Raw genomic sequence first — 26232 nt, forward strand, 5'->3', positions numbered from 1 at the left:
GGTTATGCAAACCCACATTTTCATCATGTGAAGAAGCCTGGGCTGGCGTAGTTTCACGTGGTCTGCGGTTGTGAGGCCGGTTGGAAGTACTGGCAAATTCTCTAAGCCACCTCGGCTTATGGTGGAGAAATGAACTAACAATTAGCTGGCAACAGCTCTGGTGGACATTCTTGCAGTCAGCATGCTAATTGCACACTCCCTTAAAACTTGAGACATCTGTCGCATTGTGCTGTGGGACAAAGCTGCACATTATAGAGTGGCCTTTAATTGTCCCCAGCACAAGGTGCACCTGTGTAATGATCATGCTGTTTAATCAGCTTCTTGATATGTTACACCTGTCAGGTGGATGGATTATCTTGGCAGAGGAGAAATGCTCACTAACGGAGGGGATGTAAACAAATTTGTGCACAACATTTTTGAGAAATAAGTTTTTTTTGTGCGTATGGAACATTTCTGGTATCTTTTATTTCAGCTCATGAAACATAAGATCAACACTTTACATGTTGTGTTCATATTTCTGTTTAGTTTAGATCTTTAGTTCCACCTCTTTTAAAAAAATGTGCACCGTACACATAATCAGATAGGTATCATCATCTTACGTCAAATAAAATGCCAAAGAGTTGAGACAGAGAAGATAAACATCTGGACAATCAAGGGAGATAGGCTGACTGTACTGAGCCAGATCAAATCCGATGGTGTAAACCCCAACAGAACAGAGCTGTTTATAATTCATAAAGGTTAAAACAACTGTTTATTCAGTGAAGGATGCTCCTGTTGCATGGCCATCTCACACACACACAACTCCCTCCAAAACACTTGTGGAATTGCCGTTTCACACGTGTAAATCATATTTGTAAGACGTGAAATGGCTGTTTTTCACATGTTCACATTGAATACATGAAACCATACACTACCGTTCAAAACGTTTGGGGTCACAAGTACATTAGAGTGTCTAGTTTGAGAAACAGACGCCTTACAAGTCCGCAACTGGCAGTTTCATTAAATAGTACCCGCAAAACACCAGTCTCAACGTCAACAGTGAAGAGGCGACTCCGAGATGCTGGCCTTCTAGGCAGAGTTGCAAAGAAAAAGCCATATCTCAGACTGACCAATAAAAATAAAAGATTAAGATGGGCAAAAGAACACAGACACTGGACAGAGGAACTCTGCCTAGAAGCCCAGCATCCCGGAGTCGCCTCTTCACTGTTGACTTTGAGACTGGTGTTTTGCGGGTACTATTTCATGAAACTGCCAGTTGAGGACTTGTAAGGCGTCTGTTTCTCAAACTAGACACTCTTATGTATTTGTCCTCTTGCTCAGTTGTGCACCGGGGCCTCCCACTCCTTTTTCTATTCTGGTTAAAGCCAGTTTGCGCTGTTCTATGAGGGAAGTAGTACACATCGTTGTACGAGATCTTCAGTTTCTTGGCAATTTCTCGCATTAATATATAGCTTCATTTCTCAGAACAAGAATTGACTGACGAGTTTCAGAAGAAAGTTATTTGTTTCTGTCCATTTTGAGCCTGTAATCAAACCCACAAATGCTGATGCTCCAAATACTCAACTAGTCTAAAGAAGGCCAGTTTTATTGCTTCTTTAATCAGGACAACAGTTTTCAGCTGTGCTAACATAATTGCAAAAAGGTTTTCTAATGATCAATTAGCCTTTTAAAATGATAAACTTGGATTAGCTAACACAACGTGCCATTGGAACACAGGAGTGATGGTTGCTGATAATGGGCCTCTGTACACCGATGTAGATATTCCATTAAAAAAATCTGCCGTTTCCAGCTACAATAGTCATTTACAGCATTAACAATGTCTACACTGTATTTCTGATGAAGTTTATGTTATTTTAATGGATCGAAAATGTGTTTTTCTTTCAAAAACAAGGACATTTCTAAGTGACACCAAACTTTAGAATGGCAGTATATATTTGTTATTTCTGAGCCATCCATTATTATTGTAGTCCTCCACGGTGTTGCATTGATATACATGTATACTTAGTTCTACCACTAGGGGGGGACGCATTCAGAGTGTTGTTGCGGCAGGCGCGCAACTTTCTTCTTCTTCGTTGTACGTTTTTCTGTGAAAATAACAGAGAAGCTCTCCGTGTCTCCTTGTTTTTTTTTATCCTGTTTTCTGGTTTGTACAAAATGGTTGCGTTTTTTTTTTAAATCTAGAGACAACATGTTAACTAAACTTTGTTGAGTTTTCTGGTCATTTTGATGTTTCCTTTAATTGTCTTGACCGAGTGAAAAACCAGTGAGATTTTCCCATTTACTGTAGCCAAGCTAAGTAGCCAGCCAATGAGAACAATATGGCATTTTGGATGATGTGGACATATGAACAACGCTAATTATTTGTATTTTAGAAGGTTACTTTTTATTACTTTTTTAAAAAATCTAATGGTTGCATGCTACTGTACTCGCTAACCACAAGCTAGCTTAGTGGTTAGCCTTCCATTTCATCTTATCTAGCTATTGTTAGCTTTCTGTTATTGTTAAGTTCCTTTCCTGAGGATGGCTCACCCCTCACAGTTCTGGGTGACTTTAACCTCCCTACGTCTACCTTTGACTCATTTCTCTCTGCCTCCTTCTTTCCACTCCTCTCCTCTTTTGACCTCACCCTCTCACCGTCCACCCTACTCACAAGGCAGGCAATACGCTTGACCTCATCTTCACTAGATGCTGTTATTCTACTAATCTCACTGCAACTCCCCTCCAAGTCTCCGACCACTACCTTGTTTCCTTTTCCCTCTCGCTCTCCTCCAACACTACTCACTCTGCCCCTACTCAGATGGTATTGCGCCGTCGCAACCTTCGCTCTCTCTCTCCTGCTACTCTCTCCTCTTCCATCCTATCATCTCTTCCCTCTGCTCAATCCTTCTCCAACCAATCTCCTGATTCTGCCTCCTCAACCCTCCTCTCCTCCCTTTCTGCATCCTTTGACTCTCTATGTCCCCTATCCTCCCGGTCGGCTCAGTCCTCCCCTCCTGCTCCGTGGCTTGACGACTCATTGCGAGCTCACAGAACAGGGCTCCGGGCAGCCGAGCGGAAATGGAGGAAAACTAGCCTCCCTGTGGACCTGGCATCTTTTCACTCCCTCCTCTCTACATTTTCCTCCTCTGTTTCTGCTGCTAAAGCCACTTTCTACCACTCTAACTTCCAAGCATCTGCCTCTAACCCTAGGAAGCTCTTTGCCACCTTCTCCTCCCTCCTGAATCCTCCTCCCCCTCCCCCCTCCTCCCTCTCTGCGGATGACTTCATCAACCATTTTGAAAAGAAGGTCGACGACATCCGATCCTCGTTTGTTAAGTCAAACGACACCGCTGGTCCTGCTCACACTGCCCTACCCTGTGCTTTGACCTCTTTCTCCCCTCTCTCTCCAGATGAAATCTTGCGTCTTGTGACGGCCGGCCGCCCAACAACCTGCCCGCTTGACCCTATCCCCTCCTCTCTTCTCCAGACCATTTCCGGAGACCTTCTCCCTTATCTCACCTCGCTCATCAACTCATCCTTGACCGCTGGCTACGTCCCTTCCGTCTTCAAGACAGCGAGAGTTGCACCCCTTCTGAAAAAACCTACACTCGATCCCTCCGATATCAACAACTACAGACCAGTATCCCTTCTTTCTTTTCTCTCCAAAACTCTTGAACGTGCCGTCCTTGGCCAGCTCTCCTGCTATCTCTCTCAGAATGACCTTCTTGATCCAAATCAGTCAGGTTTCAAGGCTGGTCATTCAACTGAGACTGCTCTTCTCTGTGTCACGGAGGCTTTCCGCACTGCTAAAGCTAACTCTCTCTCCTCTGCTCTCATCCTTCTAGACCTATCTGCTGCCTTTGATACTGTGAACCATCAGATCCTCCTCTCCACCCTCTCCAAGTTGGGTATCTCCGGCGCGGCTCACTCTTGGATTGCGTCCTACCTGACAGGTCGCTCCTACCAGGTGGCGTGGCGAGAATCCATCTCCGCACCACGTGCTCTCACCACTGCTGTCCCCCAGGGCTCAGTTCTAGGCCCTCTCCTATTGTCGCTATACACCAAGTCACTTGGCTCTGTCATATCCTCACATGGTCTCTCCTATCATTGCTACGCAGACGACACACAATTAATCTTCTCCTTTCCCCCTTCTTATAACCAGGTGGTGAATCGCATCTCTGCATGTCTGGCAGACATATCAGTGTGGATGACGGATCACCACCTCAAGCTGAACCTCGGCAAGACGGAGCTGCTCTTCCTCCCGGGGAAGAACTGCCCTTTCCATGATCTCGCCATCACGGTGGACAACTCCATTGTGTCCTCCTCCCAGAGTGCTAAGAGCCTCGGCGTGACCCTGGACAACACCCTGTCGTTCTCCGCTAACATCAAGGCGGTGACCCGATCCTGTAGGTTCATGCTCTACAACATTCGCAGAGTACGACCCTGCCTCACACAGGAAGCGGCGCAGGTCCTAATCCAGGCACTTGTCATCTCCCGTCTGGATTACTGCAACTCCCTGTTGGCGGGGCTCCCTGCCTGTGCCATTAAACCCCTACAACTCATCCAGAACGCCGCAGCCCGTCTGTTGTTCAACCTTCCCAAGTTCTCTCACGTCACCCCGCTCCTCCGCACACTCCACTGGCTTCCAGTTGAAGCTCGCATCTGCTACAAGACCATGGTGCTTGCCTACGGAGCTTTGAGGGGAACGGCACCTCCGTACCTTCAGGCTCTGATCAGGCCCTACACCCAAACAAGGGCACTGCGTTCATCCACCTCTGGCCTGCTCGCCTCCCTACCTCTGCGGAAGCACACTTCCCGCTCAGGCAGGTCAAAACTGTTCGCTGCTCTGGCACCCCAATGGTGGAACAAGCTCCCTCACGACGCCAGGACAGCGGAGTCAATCACCACCTTCCGTAGACACCTGAAACCCCACCTCTTTAAGGAATACCTGGGATAGGATATAGTAATCCTTCTAACCCCCCCCCAAAAAAAGATATAGATGTGCTATTGTAAAGTGGTTGTTCCACTGGATATCATAAGGTGAATGCACCAATTTGTAAGTCGCTCTGGATAAGAGTGTCTGCTAAATGATGTAAATGTAAATCTTATTGTTACCTGTCCATTGGTTTTTCTTACATTTAATACACAGCCTAAACACAATTTTCATGTATTTCAAAATGTGTGATTGTGTTTGCTTTTCTACAAAGAGATGATTTTGAATTAGGGCTGTCAGAGTTAAATCAGTTAGTGCACTCATAAAAAAGGTGATTAATCGCATTGTCTGATATCTTTCAAAATACCAAAAAAAAATCCAACAAACAGTTTAAAACAACAATACGATGTCAAAACAAGTTGACATTGACAAAATGACACTTTAAAGAAAGTGTGCTTTATAAAATGACCAGGTTTCGCTAACCATTACTTTGGACAAAATCAAGATGTCAATATTCTTCTAATGCTTTTTACATAAAACATCTAATTACATCTAATTAAAATCGAATTACAAAATTAGGGCTCAATTTGAGCAAATTCTGAGTTTACAATTAATCTTGAATAATCACAGCAAATCCTGTAATTAACTCGATTAGATTTTTTAAATGTTTGACAGCCCTATTTTGAATTGAACAGTCAATACTGAGATTGAGAGAAATTGATCATAAATTTACATCGGAAGAGAAACCCAGTGTCGGCCCTCTTGTAATGGTCTAAATGTTTCTTTTTGGAAGGGTCCCCCCACAGTTTCAATGTATTTCACCATTATTTCACCATAATCATCACCATGCAGACCAAGGAGGGAAACCCCAGTATTTCACCATGCAGACCAAGGAGGGAAGCCCCATTCTTCCACCATACAGACCAAGGAGGGAAGCCCCATTCTTCCACCATACAGACCAAGGAGGGAAGCCCCATTCTTCCACCATACAGACCAAGGAGGGAAGCCCCATTCTTCCACCATACAGACCAAGGAGGGAAGCCCCATTCTTCCACCATAGAGACCAAGGAGGGAAGCTCCAGTATTTCACCATGCAGACCAAGGAGGGAAACCCCAGTATTTCACCATGCAGACCAAGGAGGGAAACCCCAATATTTCACCATGCAGACCAAAGAGGGAAACCCCAGTATTTCACCATGCAGACCAAGGAGGGAAACCCCAGTATTTCACCATACAGACCAAGGAGGGAAACCGCAGTATTTCACCATAATCATCACCATGCAGACCAAGGAGGGAAACCCTAGTATTTCACCATAATCATCACCATGCAGACCAGGGAGGGAAACCCTAGTATTTCACCAAACAGACCAAAGAGGGAAGCCCCATTCTTCCACCATACAGACCAAGGAGGGAAGCCCCATTCTTCCACCATACAGACCAAGGAGGGAAGCCCCATTCTTCCACCATACAGACCAAGGAGGGAAGCCCCATTCTTCCACCATACAGACCAAAGAGGGAAGCCCCATTCTTCCACCATACAGACCAAGGAGGGAAGCCCCATTCTTCCACCATACAGACCAAGGAGGGAAGCCCCATTCTTCCACCATACAGACCAAGGAGGGAAGCCCCATTCTTCCACCATACAGACCAAGGAGGGAAGCCCCATTCTTCCACCATACAGACCAAGGAGGGAAGCCCCATTCTTCCACCATACAGACCAAGGAGGTAAGCCCCATTCTTCCACCATACAGACCAAAGAGGGAAGCCCCATTCTTCCACCATACAGACCAAGGAGGGAAGCCCCAGCCAGTCAGTTTGGTAAAGATGGCACATTAACATGTACCACTACAAATATTTACATGTTGTTGGTAATTAAACAATTACAACTGAGAGGTGACAACAACTCCTGATAACCAGTTAAACCAGTATAACTCCTGTTAACCAGTTAAACCTGTATAACTCCTGTTAACCAGTATAACTCCTGTTTACCAGTTAAACCAGTATAACTCCTGTTAACCAGTTAAACCAGTATAACTCCTGTTAACCAGTTAAACCAGTATAACTCCTGATAACCAGTTAAACCAGTATAACTCCTGTTAACCAGTATAACTCCTGTTAACCAGTTAAACCAGTATAACTCCTGTTAACCAGTTAAACCAGTATAACTCCTGTTAACCAGTATAACTCCTGTTTACCAGTTAAACCAGTATAACTCCTGTTAACCAGTTAAACCAGTATAACTCCTGTTAACCAGTTAAACCAGTATAACTCCTGTTAACCAGTATAACTCCTGTTAACCAGTTAAACCAGTATAACTCCTGTTTACCAGTTAAACCAGAATAACTCCTGTTAACCAGTTAAACCAGTATAACTCCTGTTAACCAGTTAAACCAGTATAACTCCTGTTAACCAGTTAAACCAGTATAACTCCTGTTAACCAGTTAAACCAGTATAACTCCTGTTAACCAGTTAAACCAGTATAACTCCTGTTAACCAGTATAACTCCTGTTAACCAGTATAACTCCTGTTAACCAGTTAAACCAGTATAACTCCTGTTAACCAGTATAACTCCTGTTAACCAGTTGAACCAGTATAACTCATTTTAACCAGTTAAACCAGTATAACTCCTGTTAACCAGTTAAACCAGTATAACTCCTGTTAACCAGTATAACTCCTGTTAACCAGTTAAACCAGTATAACTCCTGTTAACCAGTATAACTCCTGTTAACCAGTATAACTCCTGTTAACCAGTTAAACCAGTATAACTCCTGTTAACCAGTATAACTCCTGTTAACCAGTTAAACCAGTATAACTCCTGTTAACCAGTTAAACCAGTATAACTCCTGTTTACCAGTTAAACCAGTATAACTCCTGTTAACCAGTTAAACCAGTATAACTCCTGTTAACCAGTTAAACCAGTATAACTCCTGTTAACCCAGTATACAGGTACCAGTATAACTCCTGTTAACCAGTATAACTCCTGTTAACCAGTTAAACCAGTATAACTCCTGTTAACCAGTATAACTCCTGTTAACCAGTTGAACCAGTATAACTCCTGTTAACCAGTTAAACCAGTATAACTCCTGTTAACCAGTTAAACCAGTATAACTCCTGTTAACCAGTATAACTCCTGTTAACCAGTATAACTCCTGTTAACCAGTTAAACCAGTATAACTCCTGTTAACCAGTATAACTCCTGTTAACCAGTTGAACCAGTATAACTCATTTTAACCAGTTAAACCAGTATAACTCCTGTTAACCAGTTAAACCAGTATAACTCCTGTTAACCAGTATAACTCCTGTTAACCAGTTAAACCAGTATAACTCCTGTTAACCAGTATAACTCCTGTTAACCAGTTAAACCAGTATAACTCCTGTTAACCAGTATAACTCCTGTTAACCAGTATAACTCCTGTTAACCAGTTAAACCAGTATAACTCCTGTTAACCAGTTAAACCAGTATAACTCCTGTTAACCAGTTAAACCAGTATAACTCCTGTTCATCAGTTGATGAATTGTTTAGAGACCCCAGTAGTGAAAGTAGATACAGTATATATATATATATATATATATATATATATATATATATATATATATATTTATATATATATATATATATATATATATATATATAATTCCTTCATTTATGAGTAATGTTGTGTTGGTAGAGCAGAACATTGTGGAACTTTGGATTTTGGACACTAGCCAGCCAAGCTAGTATTCCACCATTTATACAAGCCCTGGTGACATTCTACAAGCCCCGGTGACATTCTACAAGCCCCGGTGACATTCTACAAGCCCCGGTAACATTCTACAAGCCCTGGTAACATTCTACAAGCCCTGGTAACATTCTACAAGCCCTGGTAACATTCTACAAGCCCTGGTGACATTCTACAAGCCCCTGTGACATTCTACAAGCCCCGGTGACATTCTACAAGCCCAGGTAACATTCTACAAGCCCTGGTGACATTCTTCTGTGTAGTTGTGTAGATGTGTAGGGTCAGTGTGTAGTTGTGTAGATGTGTAGGGTCAGTATGTAGTTGTGTAGGGTCAGTGTGTAGTTGTGTAGGGTCAGTGTGTAGTTGTGTAGGGTCAGTGTGTAGTTGTGTTGGGTCAGTGTGTAGTTGTGTAGGGTCAGTGTGTAGTTGTGTAGGGCCAGTGTGTAGTTGTGTAGGGTCTGTGTGTAGTTGTGTAGTTGTGTTGGGTCAGTGTGTAGTTGTGTAGTTGTGTAGGGTCAGTGTGTAGTTGTGTTGGGTCAGTGTGTAGTTGTGTAGGGTCAGTGTGTAGTTGTGTAGGGTCAGTGTGTAGTTGTGTAGGGTCAGTGTGTAGTTGTGTAGGGTCAGCGTGTAGTCGTGTAGTTGTGTAGGGTCAGTGTGTAGTTGTGTAGTTGTGTAGGGTCAGTGTCTAGTTGTGTAGTTGTGTAGGGTCAGTGTGTAGTTGTGTATGGTCAGTGTGTAGTTGTGTAGGGTCAGTGTGTAGTTGTGTAGGGTCAGTGTGTAGTTGTGTAGGGTCAGCGTGTAGTTGTGTAGGGTCAGCGTGTAGTTGTGTAGATGTGTAGGGTCAGTGTGTAGTTGTGTAGTTGTGTAGGGTCAGCGTGTAGTTGTGTAGTTGTGTAGGGTCAGTGTGTAGTTGTGTAGGGTCAGTGTGTAGTTGTGTAGGGTCAGCGTGTAGTTGTGTAGGGTCAGTGTGTAGTTGTGTAGTTGTGTAGGGTCAGTGTGTAGTTGTGTAGTTGTGTAGGGTCAGCGTGTAGTTGTGTAGTTGTGTAGGGTCACTGTGTAGTTGTGTAGGGTCAGCGTATAGTTGTGTAGGGTCAGTGTGTAGTTGTGTAGGGTCAGTGTGTAGTTGTGTAGGGTCAGTGTGTAGTTGTGTAGTTGTGTAGGGTCAGCGTGTAGTTGTTTGTTGTGTAGGGTCAGCGTGTAGTTGTGTAGTTGTGTAGTGTCAGTGTGTAGTTGTGTAGGATCAGTGTGTAGTTGTGTAGGGTCAGCGTGTAGTTGTGTAGGGTCAGTGTGTAGTTGTGTAGTGTCAGTGTGTAGTTGTGTAGTTGTGTAGGGTCAGCGTGTAGTTGTGTAGTTGTGTAGGGTCACTGTGTAGTTGTGTAGGGTCAGTGTGTAGTTGTGTAGGGTCAGTGTGTAGTTGTGTAGGGTCAGTGTGTAGTTGTGTAGTTGTGTAGGGTCAGCGTGTAGTTGTGTAGTTGTGTAGGGTCAGTGTGTAGTTGTGTAGGGTCAGTGTGTAGTTGTGTAGGGTCAGCATGTAGTTGTGAGTTGTGTAGGGTCACTGTGTAGATGTGTAGGGTCAGGTCTTACCTTCTGCGGGGCGAGGTGTGCAGGAGGACCCAGGCTGGCAGGAGGGTCTGTGATGTAGGTCTTCTTAGGGACAGGTTGTGGGTAGCCCTGCTGGGTAGGGGCAGCAGTATAGCTAGGCTGGGGTTTCCAGGCGTTTCCTGGTTCTCCCCCGTACCCTCCTGGTTCTCCCCCGTACCCTCCTGGTTCTCCCCCGTACCCTCCTGCTCCCGGGTAGGCCTGCTCTGGGTACCCTACCACAAATGTACATTTACTTATTGTGCCTTTTCTTATTTTTTTACCAGGTAAGTCATTGAGAACATATTATTTTTTACAAGAATGACTTGTACATGATAGAAACCTATTGAAAAATACAATAATTACACGATATCTGTCATTGTAACACAAACTCAATCGTAACACAATAAAAACGCATTCTACCGTGTCTTTGCTTTCACAGTGTCTTGCTTTCACAGTGTCTTGCTTTCACAGTGTCTTTGCTTTCACAGTGTCTTTGCTACGCGGTTTTTGCTTTTTTTGTTTTGTTTTAATAGTTCCTAACTGCATTTCAACGGGTTATCAACTCATTTCACATGCCAAGGGACATGTTTTTAACCCGGAGTGTGTTAATGTTGGGGTTAATTCCACAAATTTCAATTCAAATACAATTCCCTCTCCCTGTCAATTCCATTTGATTAAATACAAATTCCAGGTCAGTCTTTAAATTCTGAAATACCACAGTGTGCCCATCACAGCAGCAAGATTTAAGGAAAGCTTTGACTATGTACAGACTCAGTGAGCATAGCCTTGCTATTGAGAAAGGCCGTCGTAGGCAGACGACAGGAGACAGGCTATGTGCAACACTGCCCACAAAATGAGATGGAAACTGAACTGCACTTCCTAACCTCCTGCCAAATGTATGACCATATTAGAGACACATATTTCCCTCAGATTACACAGATCCACATAGAATTAGAAAACAAATCCAATTTTGATAAACTCCCATATCTACTGGGTGAAATACCACAGTGTGACATCACAGCAGCAAGATGTGTGACCTGTTGCCACAAGAAAAGGTCAACCAGTGAAGAACAAACACCATTGTAAATACAACTCATATTTATGTTGATTTATTTTCCCTTTTGTACTTTAACTATTTTCACATTGTTACAGCCCCGTACATAGCCATAAATATAACATTTGAAATGTCTCCCTAATTTATTTTTTACATTTGTGAGTGAAATGTTTATTGTTAATTTTTTTTAGAAAGGTTTTCTGATGTTCCTGTGTGGCTCAGTTGGTAGAGCATGGTGCTTGCAATGCCACGGTTGTGGGTTCAATTCCCACGGGGGACCAGAATGGAAAAAGTACAGAAATGTATCCACTCACTACTGTAAGTTGAGCGTTTGCTAAATGACTAAAATGTAATAGCCATAATATAGTTATATAATTACACATTATAATATAACATTATGGTTTATTTCACTTTTGTTAATTATCTATTTCACTTGCTTTGGCAATGTAAACATATGTTTCCCATGGCAATGAAGCCCTTTGAAATGAATGAATTAAATTCCTTCTCAATTTCAATGTTCGGTAAATTCCAAGAATTCAATTCCCAATTCAATATTATCCTCAATTACAGGTTGTAAATAAAACATTTTTTACATTGAGCTGATAGAAAACCTTGTCGTTTCGAAGATCATTTCCAGTAATTCTACACAATTTTGGCAAGGAGCTGAGAGACAATTTTGTAGTTTTAAAGCTAATTTCCTGTAATTCTATGCATTTTGCCATGGCTAATGCTGGGCTCCTCTGCTCAAAATGTGTAACAAAATCAATGGGCCATTTTTAAAAATTTATTTTAGATTCTCCACTGACAGTCTAGATTTTATTTGATTTTTAGTTCTCAAAGATGACATTATCTATCTGGTTTTGGTCATTTACGTCGACACTGAAACAGTTTTTCCCATCACGAAAATCATCACTTAGCCGGCCCGCCAAAGAATTTTCTATATAGAAAAAACCCTGTAATTAGCTCAAATGGCTGTAATTTCTACCATATTAAAGGGATAGATCGAGATTTTGGAAATGAAGCCATTTATCTACTTGCCCAGAGTTGGATGAACAGGAACAGCTAGCATGCTAACTGTTCCTGTATACTTCCGGTAATTGAGCTAATGCTAGTTAGCATTGGCCCGGAGAAACTATCTCAAATTTTTATTGGGGCGGCAGCATAGCCTAGTGGTTAGAGCGTTGGACTATTAACCCAAAGGTTGCAAGATCAAATCCCTGAGCTGACAAGGTAAAAATCTGTCGTTCTGCCCCCTGAACAAGGCAGTTAACCCACTGTTCCCCGGTAGGCCGTCATTGAAAATAAGAATTTGTTCTTAACTGACTTGCCAAGTTAAATAAAGGTAAAAAAAATACTGGATACAGAGACATAAAAACGGTATGCACAAAATTATATTCTGTTGCAGCTCGCGATATTCCCCCCCAAGTAGTTTTCTATAATAACTAAATATAAAACATCTGCGGACCCCCTGCAGGACCACGGCCCCCAGTTTGAAAACCCCTGGGTGATGCTACTGTTCAGAGAATGAGAGTTTGACTGTGTGATATTAGGTTGCTTCTTGTGTAAATATTTTCTGTCTGGATTTTAATGATTTGTATTGTACTGGACATATAGAACTAGATTAAATCTAATTCCAATTCCATAACTTTAAGATTGTTAAAATAAGAATTGGATTCAATCTAAATTCTCCACTTCATGAATTCAGTGAATTCAATAATTGAATTTGAAGTTGTAATTAAACCCTGATGTCTGGTAGGGTAGTCACCTTGAGGAGCGAAGCCTGGCTGGGGAGGCCCATAGGCGAAGTCAGGGCCCCTGGGCTGGGCAGCCATGTACTGGACCGGGCTCCTGTTGGGCTGCTGGGCAAACTGCTGGGGGGGCCCAGGGGACTGGTGCTGGGGCCCAGGTTGAGCAGACCTCACCTGGGGAAAAGAAGAAGATTACTCAGAGTTTTGCCATTTTTCCTTTTTCCCAACCTCTGTGAAACACTCAGCTGAGCTTTAAAGGGCCCTGTGAGAGACTCAGCTGAGCTTATAGGGCTCTGTGAGAGACTCAGCTGAGCTTATAGGGCTCTGTGAGAGACTCAGCTGAGCTTAAAGGGCCCTGTGAAACACTCAGCTGAGCTTATAGGGCCCTGTGAGAGACTCAGCTGAGCTTAAAAGGCCCTGTGAGAGACTCAGCTGAGCCTAAAGGGCCCTGTGAGAGACTCAGCTGAGCTTAAAGGGCCCTGTGAGAGACTCAGCTGCAGTACAGTGCTCAAGGAAAAAATGGCAGTAGGATAGGATCAAGGATTTGATCGCAATGACTGTAAGTGATCTGTTAGCTACTGATCTTATAGCAGAGACAATAAATTGGGACAATAAAGACAGATAGATAAATTGATCAATTAAATGATTGATTGACACCTGTACGTTGAAGGTGGGCTGGCTGGGGGTGGAGGCTGTGGCGTAAGAGGCTGGGACTGGCTGGGGGGCCATCTGGAACTGGGGCCTGGCCAGCATGGAGGCTGAGGAGTTCTCCGCTTGGGGCCGGGGCAGTGTTCCGCCTGGGGCCCCGGCCTTGGGAGAGGACTTCTTGGTGGCTGTCAGAGGAGGCTGAGTGGGGATGACCATACGCTTGTACCCGGTCACCGGAGCGTTGGGATTGTTCAGAGTTCCAGAGTTCTGTAAAATAGAATGAGTTTTAAATCAAATACCCTTTTCCTTTAATCCTCTGCAGAACACTGCTGCTGTAACTCTTGTTCATCCAACACTAAATATAGCCAGTTACAAAATACAATATCTATTATAACATCACTGTCTATGCATATCTCTTTCATCACAAATGAAGTTCCCACGAAGAAGAAAAATGTAGTTCTTCTTATCTTATCTAATCACCTTTTGAGCTTAAAGCCAGACTCAAGTCAAAAATAAAATATATCATTATTCAATTCTGATTTACACCTGAAAACAGTTCCATATATTTCAGTATTTTTTCCAGTACTGCGATGAAGCCGTGTTAAATGCCTGGGCTGATGCTAGCAGCATCTGGACTCCTGAGGAATTTCCTGATGCTATGGCTCACCGTAAAGCAACTACCCAGCCTGCTTCCTCCATATCAATATGCAGGCTAACTACCCAGCCTGCTTCCTCCATATCAATCTGCAGGCTAACTACCCAGCCTGCCTCCTCCATATCAATCTGCAGGCTAACTACCCAGCCTGCTTCCTCCATATCAATCTGCAGGCTAACTACCCAGCCTGCTTCCTCCAAATCAATCTGCAGGCTAACTACCCAGCCTGCTTCCTCCATATCAACCTGCAGGCTAACTACCCAGCCTGCTTCCTCCATATCAATCTGCAGGCTAACTACCCAGCCTGCTTCCTCCATATCAACCTCCAGGCTAACTACCCAGCCTGCTTCCTCCATATCAACCTCCAGGCTAACTACCCAGCCTGCTTCCTCCATATCAACCTCCAGGCTAACTACCCAGCCTGCTTCCTCCATATCAATCTACATGCTAACTACCCAGCCTGCTTCCTCCATATCAACCTCCAGACTAACTACCCAGCCTGCTTCCTCCATATCAATCTCCAGGCTAACTACCGAGCCTGCTTCCTCCATATCAACCTCCAGACTAACTACCCAGCCTGCTTCCTCCATATCAACCTCCAGGCTAACTACCCAGCCTGCTTCCTCCATATCAACCTCCAGGCTAACTACCCAGCCTGCTTCCTCCATATCAACCTCCAGACTAACTACCCAGCCTGCTTCCTCCATATCAACCTACATGCTAACTACCCAGCCTGCTTCCTCCATATCAACCTCCAGGCTAACTACCCAGCCTGCTTCCTCCATATCAACCTACATGCTAACTACCCAGCCTGCTTCCTCCATATCAACCTCCAGGCTAACTACCCAGCCTGCTTCCTCCATATCAATCTGCAGGCTACCTAGTTCTGACTCCCAAATGGCACCCTATTCCCTATATAGTGCCTATAAGGTGAACTACTTAAGTAGTGCACTATATAGGGAAAAGGGTGCCATTTGGGACTCAACCCTGGACAGCAAAGGCCCTCACTATCCTGACCCAATTCCTGCAGACATAAACTAAGGGTAATAAAGCACGCTAGCAGGGAGGGGATAAATTGTTGGGTGGAGGACGCCATGACAGTACGTTGGCAGTGCTAGAGGAAAATGGTGCTGACTGTAGCTGGCTGGGGTGAACACGATGGTAAATCCTGCAGATTTGTTGTCCCAGTGATCCCTGGGAGGGAAGAGGAAACAACTGGACTCTCAGTAACAGGAAATGAGTTTCTCAGTAGCTCAATGCTGAGCAATATCTCACCATTGGCACGTCCAAATTTCCATATTTTGGGGTGACTTCTTTCCCCACACTTGGGGACGTTTGTGTCAGATTCACAGTGTTTTAATAGTGAATGGTTACAGGTGTGCTTGCAGGGTAACAGTAAACCTCTCAGAGTTGTGACTCTGGTATGCTGTGGTTCAATGCCTCTCAGTTAGTGAACTAAAGACGTGTTGTATTGGTGATCCCTGGTCAGGACTGAGGGAAGGAAGAGAGAAGAGGCCACTATGGGGAAAACGACTTATCTCTGAATTATGACAGCACTTTCTCACTGGCTCAATGCAGCACAGAGAATGTATGTGACTCGAATGGCATCCTATTCTTTATATAGAGTCCAACCCTGTTTCACCTGTCTTGTTCTTGTCTCCCCCCCACCAGGTGTCTCACCCTGTTTCACCTGTCTTGTTCTTGTCTCCCCCCCACCAGGTGTCTCACCCTGTTTCACCTGTCTTGTTCTTGTCTCCCCCCCCACCAGGTGTCTCACCCTGATCTGTTTCACCTGTCTTGTTCTTGTCCCCCCCCCCACCAGGTGTCTCACCCTGTTTCACCTGTCTTGTTCTTGTCTCCCCCCCACCAGGTGTCTCACCCTGTTTCACCTGTCTTGTTCTTGTCTCCCCCCCCCCACCAGGTGTCTCACCCTGTTTCACCTGTCTTGTTCTCGTCTCCCCCCCACCAGGTGTCTCACCCTGTTTCACCTGTCTTGTTCTTGTCTCCCCCCCCCCACCAGGTGTCTCACCCTGTTTCACCTGTCTTGTTCTTGTCCCCCCCCCCCACCAGGTGTCTCATATTTTCCCCATTACCCCCTGTGTATTTATACCTGTGTTTTCTGTTTGTTTGTTACCAGTTCGTCTTGTTTTGTCAGGTCTTACCAGCGTGTTACCAGTTCTCAAGTTTTTTGTTTTATAGTCTTCCCGGTTTTGACCTTTCTGCCTGTCCTGACCGTGAGCACGCCTGCCGTTCTGTCCCTGATTGTCTCTGCCTCGGATTACGAACCTCTGCCTGACCTCGATCTGCCCTTTGCCTGACCCTCTGCCTGCCCTCGATCTGCCCTTTACCTGACCCTCTACCTGACCTCGATCTGCCCTTTACCTGACCCCCCGCCTGCCCTCGATCTGCCCTTTACCTGACCCTCTGCCTGCCCTCGATCTGCCCTTTACCTGACCCTCTGCCTGCCCTCGATCTGCCCTTTACCTGACCCTCTGCCTGCCCTCGATCTGCCCTTTACCTGACCCTCTGCCTGCCCTCGATCTGCCCTTTACCTGACCCTCTGCCTGCCCTCGATCTGCCCTTTACCTGACCCTCTGCCTGCCCTCAATCTGCCCTTTACCTGACCCTCGATCTGCCCTTTACCTGACCCTCTGCCTGACCTCGATCTGCCCTTTACCTGACCCTCTGCCTGACCTCGATCTGCCCTTTACCTGACCCTCTGCCTGCCCTCGATCTGGCCTTTACCTGACCCTCTGCCTGCCCTCGATCTGCCCTTTACCTGACCCTCTGCCTGCCCTCGATCTGCCCTTTACCTGACCCTCTGCCTGCCCTCGATCTGCCCTTTACCTGACCCTCTGCCTGCCCTCGATCTGCCCTTTCCCTGACCCTCTGCCTGCCCTCGATCTGCCCTTTACCTGACCCTCTGCCTGCCCTCGATCTGCCCTTTACCTGACCCTCTGCCTGCCCTCGATCTGCCCTTTCCCTGACCCTCTGCCTGCCCTCGATCTGCCCTTTCCCTGACCCTCTGCCTGCCCTCGATCTGCCCTTTACCTGACCCTCTGCCTGCCCTCGATCTGCCCTTTACCTGACCCTCTGCCTGCCCTCGATCTGCCCTTTCCCTGACCCTCTGCCTGCCCTCGATCTGCCCTTTACCTGACCCTCTGCCTGCCCTCGATCTGCCCTTTACCTGACCCTCTGCCTGCCCTCGATCTGCCCTTTCCCTGACCCTCTGCCTGCCCTCGATCTGCCCTTTCCCTGACCCTCTGCCTGCCCTCGATCTGCCCTTTCCCTGACCCTCTGCCTGCCCTCGATCTGCCCTTTACCTGACCCTCTGCCTGCCCTCGATCTGCCCTTTCCCTGACCCTCTGCCTGCCCTCGATCTGCCCTTTCCCTGACCCTCTGCCTGCCCTCGATCTGCCCTTTACCTGACCCTCTGCCTGCCCTCGATCTGCCCTTTACCTGACCCTCTGCCTGCCCTCGATCTGCCATTTACCTGACCCTCTGCCTGCCCTCGATCTGCCCTTTACCTGACCCTCTGCCTGCCCTCGATCTGCCCTTTACCTGACCCTCTGCCTGCCCTCGATCTGACCTTTCCCTGACCCTCTGCCTGCCCTCGATCTGCCCTTTCCCTGACCCTCTGCCTGCCCTCGATCTGCCCTTTACCTGACCCTCTGCCTGCCCTCGATCTGCCCTTTACCTGACCCTCTGCCTGCCCTCGATCTGCCCTTTCCCTGACCCTCTGCCTGCCCTCGATCTGCCCTTTACCTGACCCTCTGCCTGCCCTCGATCTGCCCTTTACCTGACCCTCTGCCTGCCCTCGATCTGCCCTTTGCCTGCCCTCGATCTGCCCTTTACCTGACCCTCTGCCTGCCCTCGATCTGCACTTTCCCTGACCCTCTGCCTGCCCTCGATCTGCCCTTTCCCTGACCCTCTGCCTGCCCTCGATCTGCCCTTTACCTGACCCTCTGCCTGCCCTCGATCTGCCCTTTACCTGACCCTCTGCCTGCCCTCGATCTGCCCTTTACCTGACCCTCTGCCTGCCCTCGATCTGCCCTTTACCTGACCCTCTGCCTGCCCTCGATCTGCCCTTTACCTGACCCTCTGCCTGCCCTCGATCTGACCTTTCCCTGACCCTCTGCCTGCCCTCGATCTGCCCTTTGCCTGACCTTTTGTTATAATAAATATTCTGAGAATCATAAAATCTGCATCTGGGTCCTATCCTGAGTCGTGATACTAATAGTGCACTACTTTAAACTAGTGCCCTGGTCATAAGTAGTGCACTATATAATAGGGAATAGTGTGCAGAGAACGGAGGACGGAGGATCGAGGACGGAGGATCGAGGACGGAGGATCGAGGACGGAGGATCGAGGACGGAGGATCGAGGACGGAGGATCGAGGACGGAGGATCGAGGACGGAGGCAAGGTCAGGAGTTCCTCACTGGTTCCACAGAGAATATCTCAGCAGAACAGCTTGGTCCCACTCAGAGTGAACAATTTGTACATTTTCTATGTTTTTTTTCCCCCCACACACAAGGTTTGATTTGGTTACCAAGACAGGATCATTAAGTAAAAAAATAACGAGTGTTTCAGTACAATACTATTACCAGTACAGACGTCGATGTTGTGTAATACAGTGCGTCCCATCACACACACACACAACTAAACCATGTCATCTACAACCAGCCGTCATCTTATCGGTGTCAGACTGTCAGACGACCTAATAAAGATCTGTCATTAACCTTGGCTGATCCTATTAGGGCTGGTGCCTTAAGGGGGGAAAAGGAATCAATTACTCAATGTTACTACTGCAGTATAACATGTACTCTTACGGGCTTTATTAAAACAAATGTTGGTCATAAAAGTGGGAGAAACCCCCCCCCAGAGAGTACGTATTAGAGATGAACCTCAATAGCTTCTACTACTGTGTCAAGGTGAATAACACTGTGTAACAGTCGTTGTTCCTTGTTCCTTTTGTTTGTGCTGATGTGATGAAGGACAAACAGACTTCATTACTAATATAACATGAATAATATGAAGCCACAACACATCCAGACAAGAGACAGTAGACTCAGGTCTTCATGGATACGTTTTTAACATGTGACTGAGAGTCTCCCAAACTCAAGTCCAGATAATCTGATGAGCAAAGGCCAAGCAGAGGAGAGGAGAGGAGGAGGTGAGAAGAGTAGGAGAAGACAGAAGGAGAGGGGGGAGGAGAGAGGAGAGGAAGAGAGGGGGGAGGAGAGAGGAGAGGAAGAGAGGGGGGAGGAGAGAGGAGAGGAGAGGAAGAGAGGGGGGAGAGGGGAGAGGAGAGGAAGAGAGGGGGGAGGAGAGAGGAGAGGAGAGGAAGAGAGGGGGGAGGAGAGAGGAGAGGAGAGGAAGAGAGGGGGGAGGAGAGAGGAGAGGAGAGGAAGAGAGGGGGGAGGAGAGAGGAGAGGAGAGGAAGAGAGGGGGGAGGAGAGAGGAGAGGAGAGGAAGAGAGGGGGGAGGAGAGAGGAGAGGAGAGGAAGAGAGGGGGAGGAGAGAGGAGAGGAGAGGGGGAGGAGAGAGGAGAGGAAGAGAGAGGGGAGGAGAGAGGAGAGGAGAGGAAGAGAGGGGGGAGGAGAGAGGAGAGGAGAGGAAGAGAGAGGGGAAGAGAGGAGGAGGTGAAAAGAGTAGGAGAGAATAGAGGAGAGGAGAGGAGGTGGACCCCTAAAGGAACCAACCATATGAAAACACATCATGCTCTGAACCTGATTTCTGTTTCACTGATTAGTGCTAGTGATGTTTATTTAATAACGCGTCTGTCTGCAGATGTACGGAGAGAGAAAAAAGCCCTTCAGGAAGTGAAATTAGTCAATTTAAATGTTTCATGGTTTTTAAATACTGTAGATTATTAATTTATCTTTAAAGGCCTTAGAACCTAACGTTGATTTAGCAGGGAACTGGAAAAATGCAAATGGAAGACCTCAAAATAATTACATTGTCATGGTGAATGTTCCAGCATTTAGATTAAGAGAAGAAATTCAATCGTTTTATGAGGTGATGAAACTGGGAACTGAATAAGAGAGTTTGTTCTACAGCGGGAAATGATTTCCGTGTTATCTGAACGATGAGATACTTGTTACATTACAGCGAGCAGCGAGGTCACATGTTTTCAATGTCAAATCAAATCACATTTTCATTGGTCACATACACGTGTTTAGTAGATGTTAATGCGAGTGTAGCGAAATGCTTGTGATTCTAGTTCTGACAATGCAGTAAATATCTAACATGTAATATCTAACAAATTCACAACGTATACCCAATACACACAAAATTAAGTAAGGAATGAAATTAAGAATATATAAAAACACAGATGAGCAATGTCAGAGGGGCATAGACTAAGATACAGTAGATAGTATAGAATATAGTATATACATATGAGATGAGTAATTCAAGATATGTAAACATTATTAAAGTGACATTATTAAAGTGACTAGTGTTCCATTTATTAAAATGGCCAAATGATATCAAGTCTGTGTATATAGGCAGCAGCCTCTCTGAGTTAGTGATGGCTGTTTAGCAGTCTGTTGGCCTTGAGATAGAAGCTGTTTTTCAGTCTCTCGGTCCCAGCTTTGATGCACCTGTACTGACCTCGCCTTCTGGATGATAGCGGGGTGAACAGGAAGTGGCTCGGGTGGTTGTTGTCCTTGATGATCTTTTCGGCCTTCCTGTGACATCGGGTGCTGTAGGTGTCATGGAGGGCAGGTAGTTTGCCCCCGGTGATGCTTTGGGTAGACCTCACCACCCTCTGGAGAGCCTTACGGTTGTGGGCGGTGCAGTTGCCATACCAGGTGGTGATACAGTCCGACAGGATGCTCTCGATTGTGCATCTGTAGAAGTTTCTGAAGGTTTAAGAAGAGGCACTGTTGTGCCTTCTTCACAACACTGTCTGTGTGGGTGGACCATTTCAGTTTGTCAGTGACTTGTACTTAAAACTTTCCACCCTCTCCACTGCAGTCCCGTCGATGTGGATAGGGGGGCTGCTCCCTCTGCTGTTTCCTGAAGTTCACGATCATCTCCTTTGTTTTGTTGACGTTGAGTGAGAGGTTGTTTTCCTGACACCACACTCCGGGTGATCTCACCTCTTCCCTGTTGTTGGTAATCAAGCCTACTATTGTTGTGTCATCTGCAAACTTGATGATTGAGTTGGAGGTGTGCATGGCCACCCAGTCGTGGGTGAACAGGGAGTACAGGAGAGGGCTGAGCACGCACCCTTGTGGGGCCCCAGTGTTGAGGATCAGTGAAGTGGAGGTGTTGTTTCCTACCTTCACCACCTGGGGGGCGCGGCCCGTCAGGAAGTCCAGGACCCAGTTGCACAGGGCGGGGTTCAGACCCAGGGCCTCCAGCTTTATGAAGAGCTTTGAGGGTACTATGGTGTTGAATGCTGAGCTGTAGTCAATGAACAGCATTCTTACATGGGTATTCCTTTTGTTCAGATGGGATAGGGGCAGTGTGTAGTGTGATGGCGATTGCATCGTCTGTGGATCTACCTGTTGAGGCGGTGTACAAATTGAAGTGGGTCTAGGGTGGCCGGTAAGGTGGAGGTGATATGATCCTTGACTAGCCTCTCAAAGCACTTCATGATGACAGAAGTGAGCGCTACGGGGCGATAGTCATTTAGTTGCCTTCTTGGGAACAGGAACAATGGTGGACATCTTGAAGCATGTGGGGACAGCAGACTGGGATAGGGAAAGATTGAATATGTCCGTAAACACACCAGCCAGCTGGTCTGGTCATGCTCTGAGGACGCGACTAAGGATTCCGTCTGGGCCGGCTGCCTAGCTACAGTTAACACGTTTAAATGTTTTACTCACGTCGGCCACGGAGAAAGAGAGCTCACAGTCCTTGGTAGCTGGCCGCGTCAGTGGCACTGTACTATCCTCAAAGCGGGCAAAGAAGGTGTTTAGCTTGTCCGGAAGCAAGATGTCGGTGTCCGCGAGCTGGTTTTCCCTTTGTAGTTCGTGCCACATACGTCTTGTGTCTGAGCCGTTGAATTACGTCTCCACTTTTGTCTCTATACTGACGTTTTGCCTGTTTTATTGGCTTACGGAGGGAATGACTGCTCTGTTTGTCTTCTGCCATTTTCCCAGTCACCTTGCCATGTTTAAATGCGGTGGTTCACGCTTTCAGATTTGCGCGAATGCTGCCATGTGTGTGTGTGTGTGTGTGTGTGTGTCTGTGTGTCTGTGTGTGTGTGTGCGTGTCTGTGTGTGTGTGCGTGTCTGTGCGTGTCTGTCTGTGTGTGTCTGTCTGTGTCTGTGTGTGTGTGTGTGTCTGTGTGTGCGTGTGCATGTGTCTGGTTGTCTGTGTGTGTGTGTGTGTGTGTGTGTGTGTGTGTGTGTGTGTGTGTGTGTGTGTGTGTGTGTGTGTGTATGTGTGTACGTGTGTGTGTGTGTGTGTGTGTGTGTGTGTGTGTGTGTGTGTGTGTGTGTGTGTGTGTGTGTGTGTGGGAGAGAGAATGGAGCATGAGCTCCTAGACTAGAGGACCATTGAGAATAAATATGAACTAAACCATGACACCTACAAACAATGCAGCTGTATATATGTGTTCAAACACTCTAAACTCACTAAACTCACTCTAAACACTCTAAACACTCTAAACTCACACTAAACTCACTCTAAACACTCTAAACTCACTCTAAACACTCTAAACTCACTCTAAACACTCTAAACTCACTAAACTCACTCTAAACACTCTAAACACACTAAACTCACTCTAAACACACTAAACTCACTCTAAACACTAAACTCACTCTAAACACACTAAACTCATTCTAAACACTCTAAACTCACTAAACTCATTCTAAACACTCTAAACTCACTCTAAACACTCTAAACTCACTCTAAACACTCTAAACTCACTCTAAACACTCTAAACTCACTAAACTCACTCTAAACACTCTAAACACACTAAACTCACTCTAAACACTCTAAACTCACTCTAAACACACTAAACTCATTCTAAACACACTAAACTCACTCTAAACACTCTAAACTCATTCTAAACACTCTAAACTCACTCTAAACACTCTAAACTCACTAAACTCACTCTAAACACTCTAAACACACTAAACTCACTCTAAACACTCTAAACTCATTCTAAACACTCTAAACTCACTCTAAACACTCTAAACTCACTAAACTCACTCTAAACACTCTAAACACACTAAACTCACTCTAAACACTCTAAACACACTAAACTCATTCTAAACACTCTAAACTCACTAAACTCATTCTAAACACTCTAAACTCACTCTAAACACTCTAAACTCACTCTAAACACTCTAAACTCACTCTAAACACTCTAAACTCACTCTAAACACTCTAAACTCACTAAACTCACTCTAAACACTCTAAACACACTAAACTCACTCTAAACACTCTAAACTCACTCTAAACACACTAAACTCATTCTAAACACACTAAACTCACTCTAAACACTCTAAACTCATTCTAAACACTCTAAACTCACTCTAAACACTCTAAACTCACTAAACTCACTCTAAACACTCTAAACACACTAAACTCACTCTAAACACTCTAAACTCATTCTAAACACTCTAAACTCACTCTAAACACTCTAAACTCACTAAACTCACTCTAAACACTCTAAACACACTAAACTCACTCTAAACACTCTAAACACACTAAACTCACTCTAAACACTCTAAACACACTAAACTCACTCTAAACACTCTAAACTCATTCTAAACACTCTAAACTCACTCTAAACACTCTAAACACACTAAACTCACTCTAAACACTCTAAACTCATTCTAAACACTCTAAACTCACTCTAAACACTCTAAACTCACTCTAAACACTCTAAACACACTAAACACTCTAAACTCACTCTAAACACTCTAAACTCACTAAACTCACTCTAAACACTCTAAACACTCTAAACACTCTAAACTCACTCTAAACTCACTAAACTCACTCTAAACACACTAAACTCACTCTAAACACTCTAAACTCACTCTAAACACTCTAAACTCACTCTAAACTCACTAAACTCACTCTAAACACACTAAACTCACTAAACTCACTCTAAACACTCTAAACACTCTAAACTCACTCTAAACACTCTAAACTCACTCTAAACACTCTAAACTACTCTAAACACACTAAACTCACTCTAAACACACTAAACTCACTCTAAACACTCTAAACTCACTCTAAACACACTAAACTCACTAAACTCACTAAACTCACTCTAAACACACTAAACTCACTAAACTCACTAAACTCACTCTAAACACACTAAACTCACTCTAAACACACTAAACTCACTAAACTCACTAAACTCACTAAACTCACTCTAAACACACTAAACTCACTAAACTCACTCTAAACACACTAAACTCACTAAACTCACTAAACTCACTCTAAACACACTAAACTCACTCTAAACTACTCTAAACTCACTCTAAACACACTAAACTCACTAAACTCACTAAACTCACTCTAAACTCACTAAACTCACTAAACTCACTCTAAACACAATAAACTACTCTAACACAGACATCATAGGACTCTAACAACTGTGATATAAATAAGATATTACCTCAATCAGAACTCTGGACTGTCTGTCTGACTTATGAACCAGCAACACATATGTACTGGTGGTTCACTGTTTATCCATACAGATATCCTCTCTAGCATGATGAATGCTGCAGTGTCTTTATCCCTACAGATTTGGGGAGTTTCTCCCATTCTTCTCTGTAGATCCTCTCAAGCTCTGTCAGGTTGGATGGGGAGCGTTGTTGAGCAGCTATTTTCAGGTCTCTACAGAGATGTTTGACCGGGTTCAATTCCGGGCTCTGGCTGGGCCACTCAAGGACATTCAGAGACTTGTCCCGAAGCCAATGCTGCGTTGTCTTGGCTGTGTGCTTAGGGTTCTTGTCCTGTTGGAAGGTGAACCTTCGCCCCAGTCTGAGGTCCTGAGCGCGCTGGAGCAGGTTTTCATCAAGGATCTCTCTGTACTTTGCTCCGTTCATCTTTCCCTCGATCCTGACTAGTCTCCCAGTCCCTGCCGCTGAAAAACATCCCCACAGCATGATGCTGCCACCACCATACTTCACCGTAGGGATGGTGCCAGGTTTCCTCCAGATGTGACGCTTGGCATTCAGGCCAAAGAGTTCAGTCTTGGTTTCATCAGACCAGATAATCTTGTTTCTCATGGTCTCAGAGTCCTTTAGGTGCCTTTTGGCAAACTCCAAGTGGGCTGTCATGTGCCTTTTACTGAGGAGTGGCTTCCATCTGGCCACTCTACCATAAAGGCCTGATTGGTGGAGTGCTGCAGAGATGGTTGTCCTTCTGGAAGGTTCACCCATTCCCATAGAGGAACTCTGGAGCTCTGTCAGAGTGACCCCCAGGTTCTTGGTCACCTCCCTGACCAAGGCCCTTCTCCCCCGATTGCTCAGTTTGGCCGGGCGACCACCTCTAGGAAGAGTCTTCTTCTATTTAAGAATGATGGAGGTCACTGTGTTCTTGGGGACCTTCAATGCTGCAGAAATGTTTTGGTTCCCTTCCCCAGATGTGTACCTCGACACAATCCTGTCTCGGAGCTCTACGGACAATTCTTTCGACCTCATAGCTTGGTTTTTGCTCTGACATGCACTGTCAACTGTGGGACCTTATATAGACAGGTGTGTGACTTTCCAAATCATGTCCAATGAATTGAATTTACCACAGGTGGACTCCAATCAAGTTGTAGAAACATCTCAAGTATGATCAATGGAAACAGGATGCACCTGAGCTCAATTTCGAGTCTCATAGGAAATGGTCTGAATACTTAAGTATAAAAGGTATTTTTGTTTTATATTTGTAATACATTTGCAAAATAACAAAAAGTTCTTACTTGGTCATTATTGGGTATTGTGTGTAGATT

General features: G+C 45.3%; 1 protein-coding gene across 1 annotated transcript in view; it reads right to left on the minus strand.

Moving 5' to 3' along the window:
* The window catches only part of lpp (LIM domain containing preferred translocation partner in lipoma), a gene marked incomplete in the record, with an annotated part of 384586 nt that overhangs the window by 143494 nt on the left and 214860 nt on the right, over positions 1–26232 (minus strand). The window contains 3 exon segments of the mRNA XM_029695387.1: positions 10216–10445; positions 13032–13188; positions 13672–13929. Of these exon segments, the coding sequence (XP_029551247.1) occupies positions 10216–10445; positions 13032–13188; positions 13672–13929 (645 nt within the window).

Source organism: Salmo trutta, chromosome 17 (assembly GCF_901001165.1).
Source record: "Salmo trutta chromosome 17, fSalTru1.1, whole genome shotgun sequence".
In the NCBI taxonomy this organism is placed as follows: Eukaryota; Metazoa; Chordata; class Actinopteri; order Salmoniformes; family Salmonidae; genus Salmo; species Salmo trutta.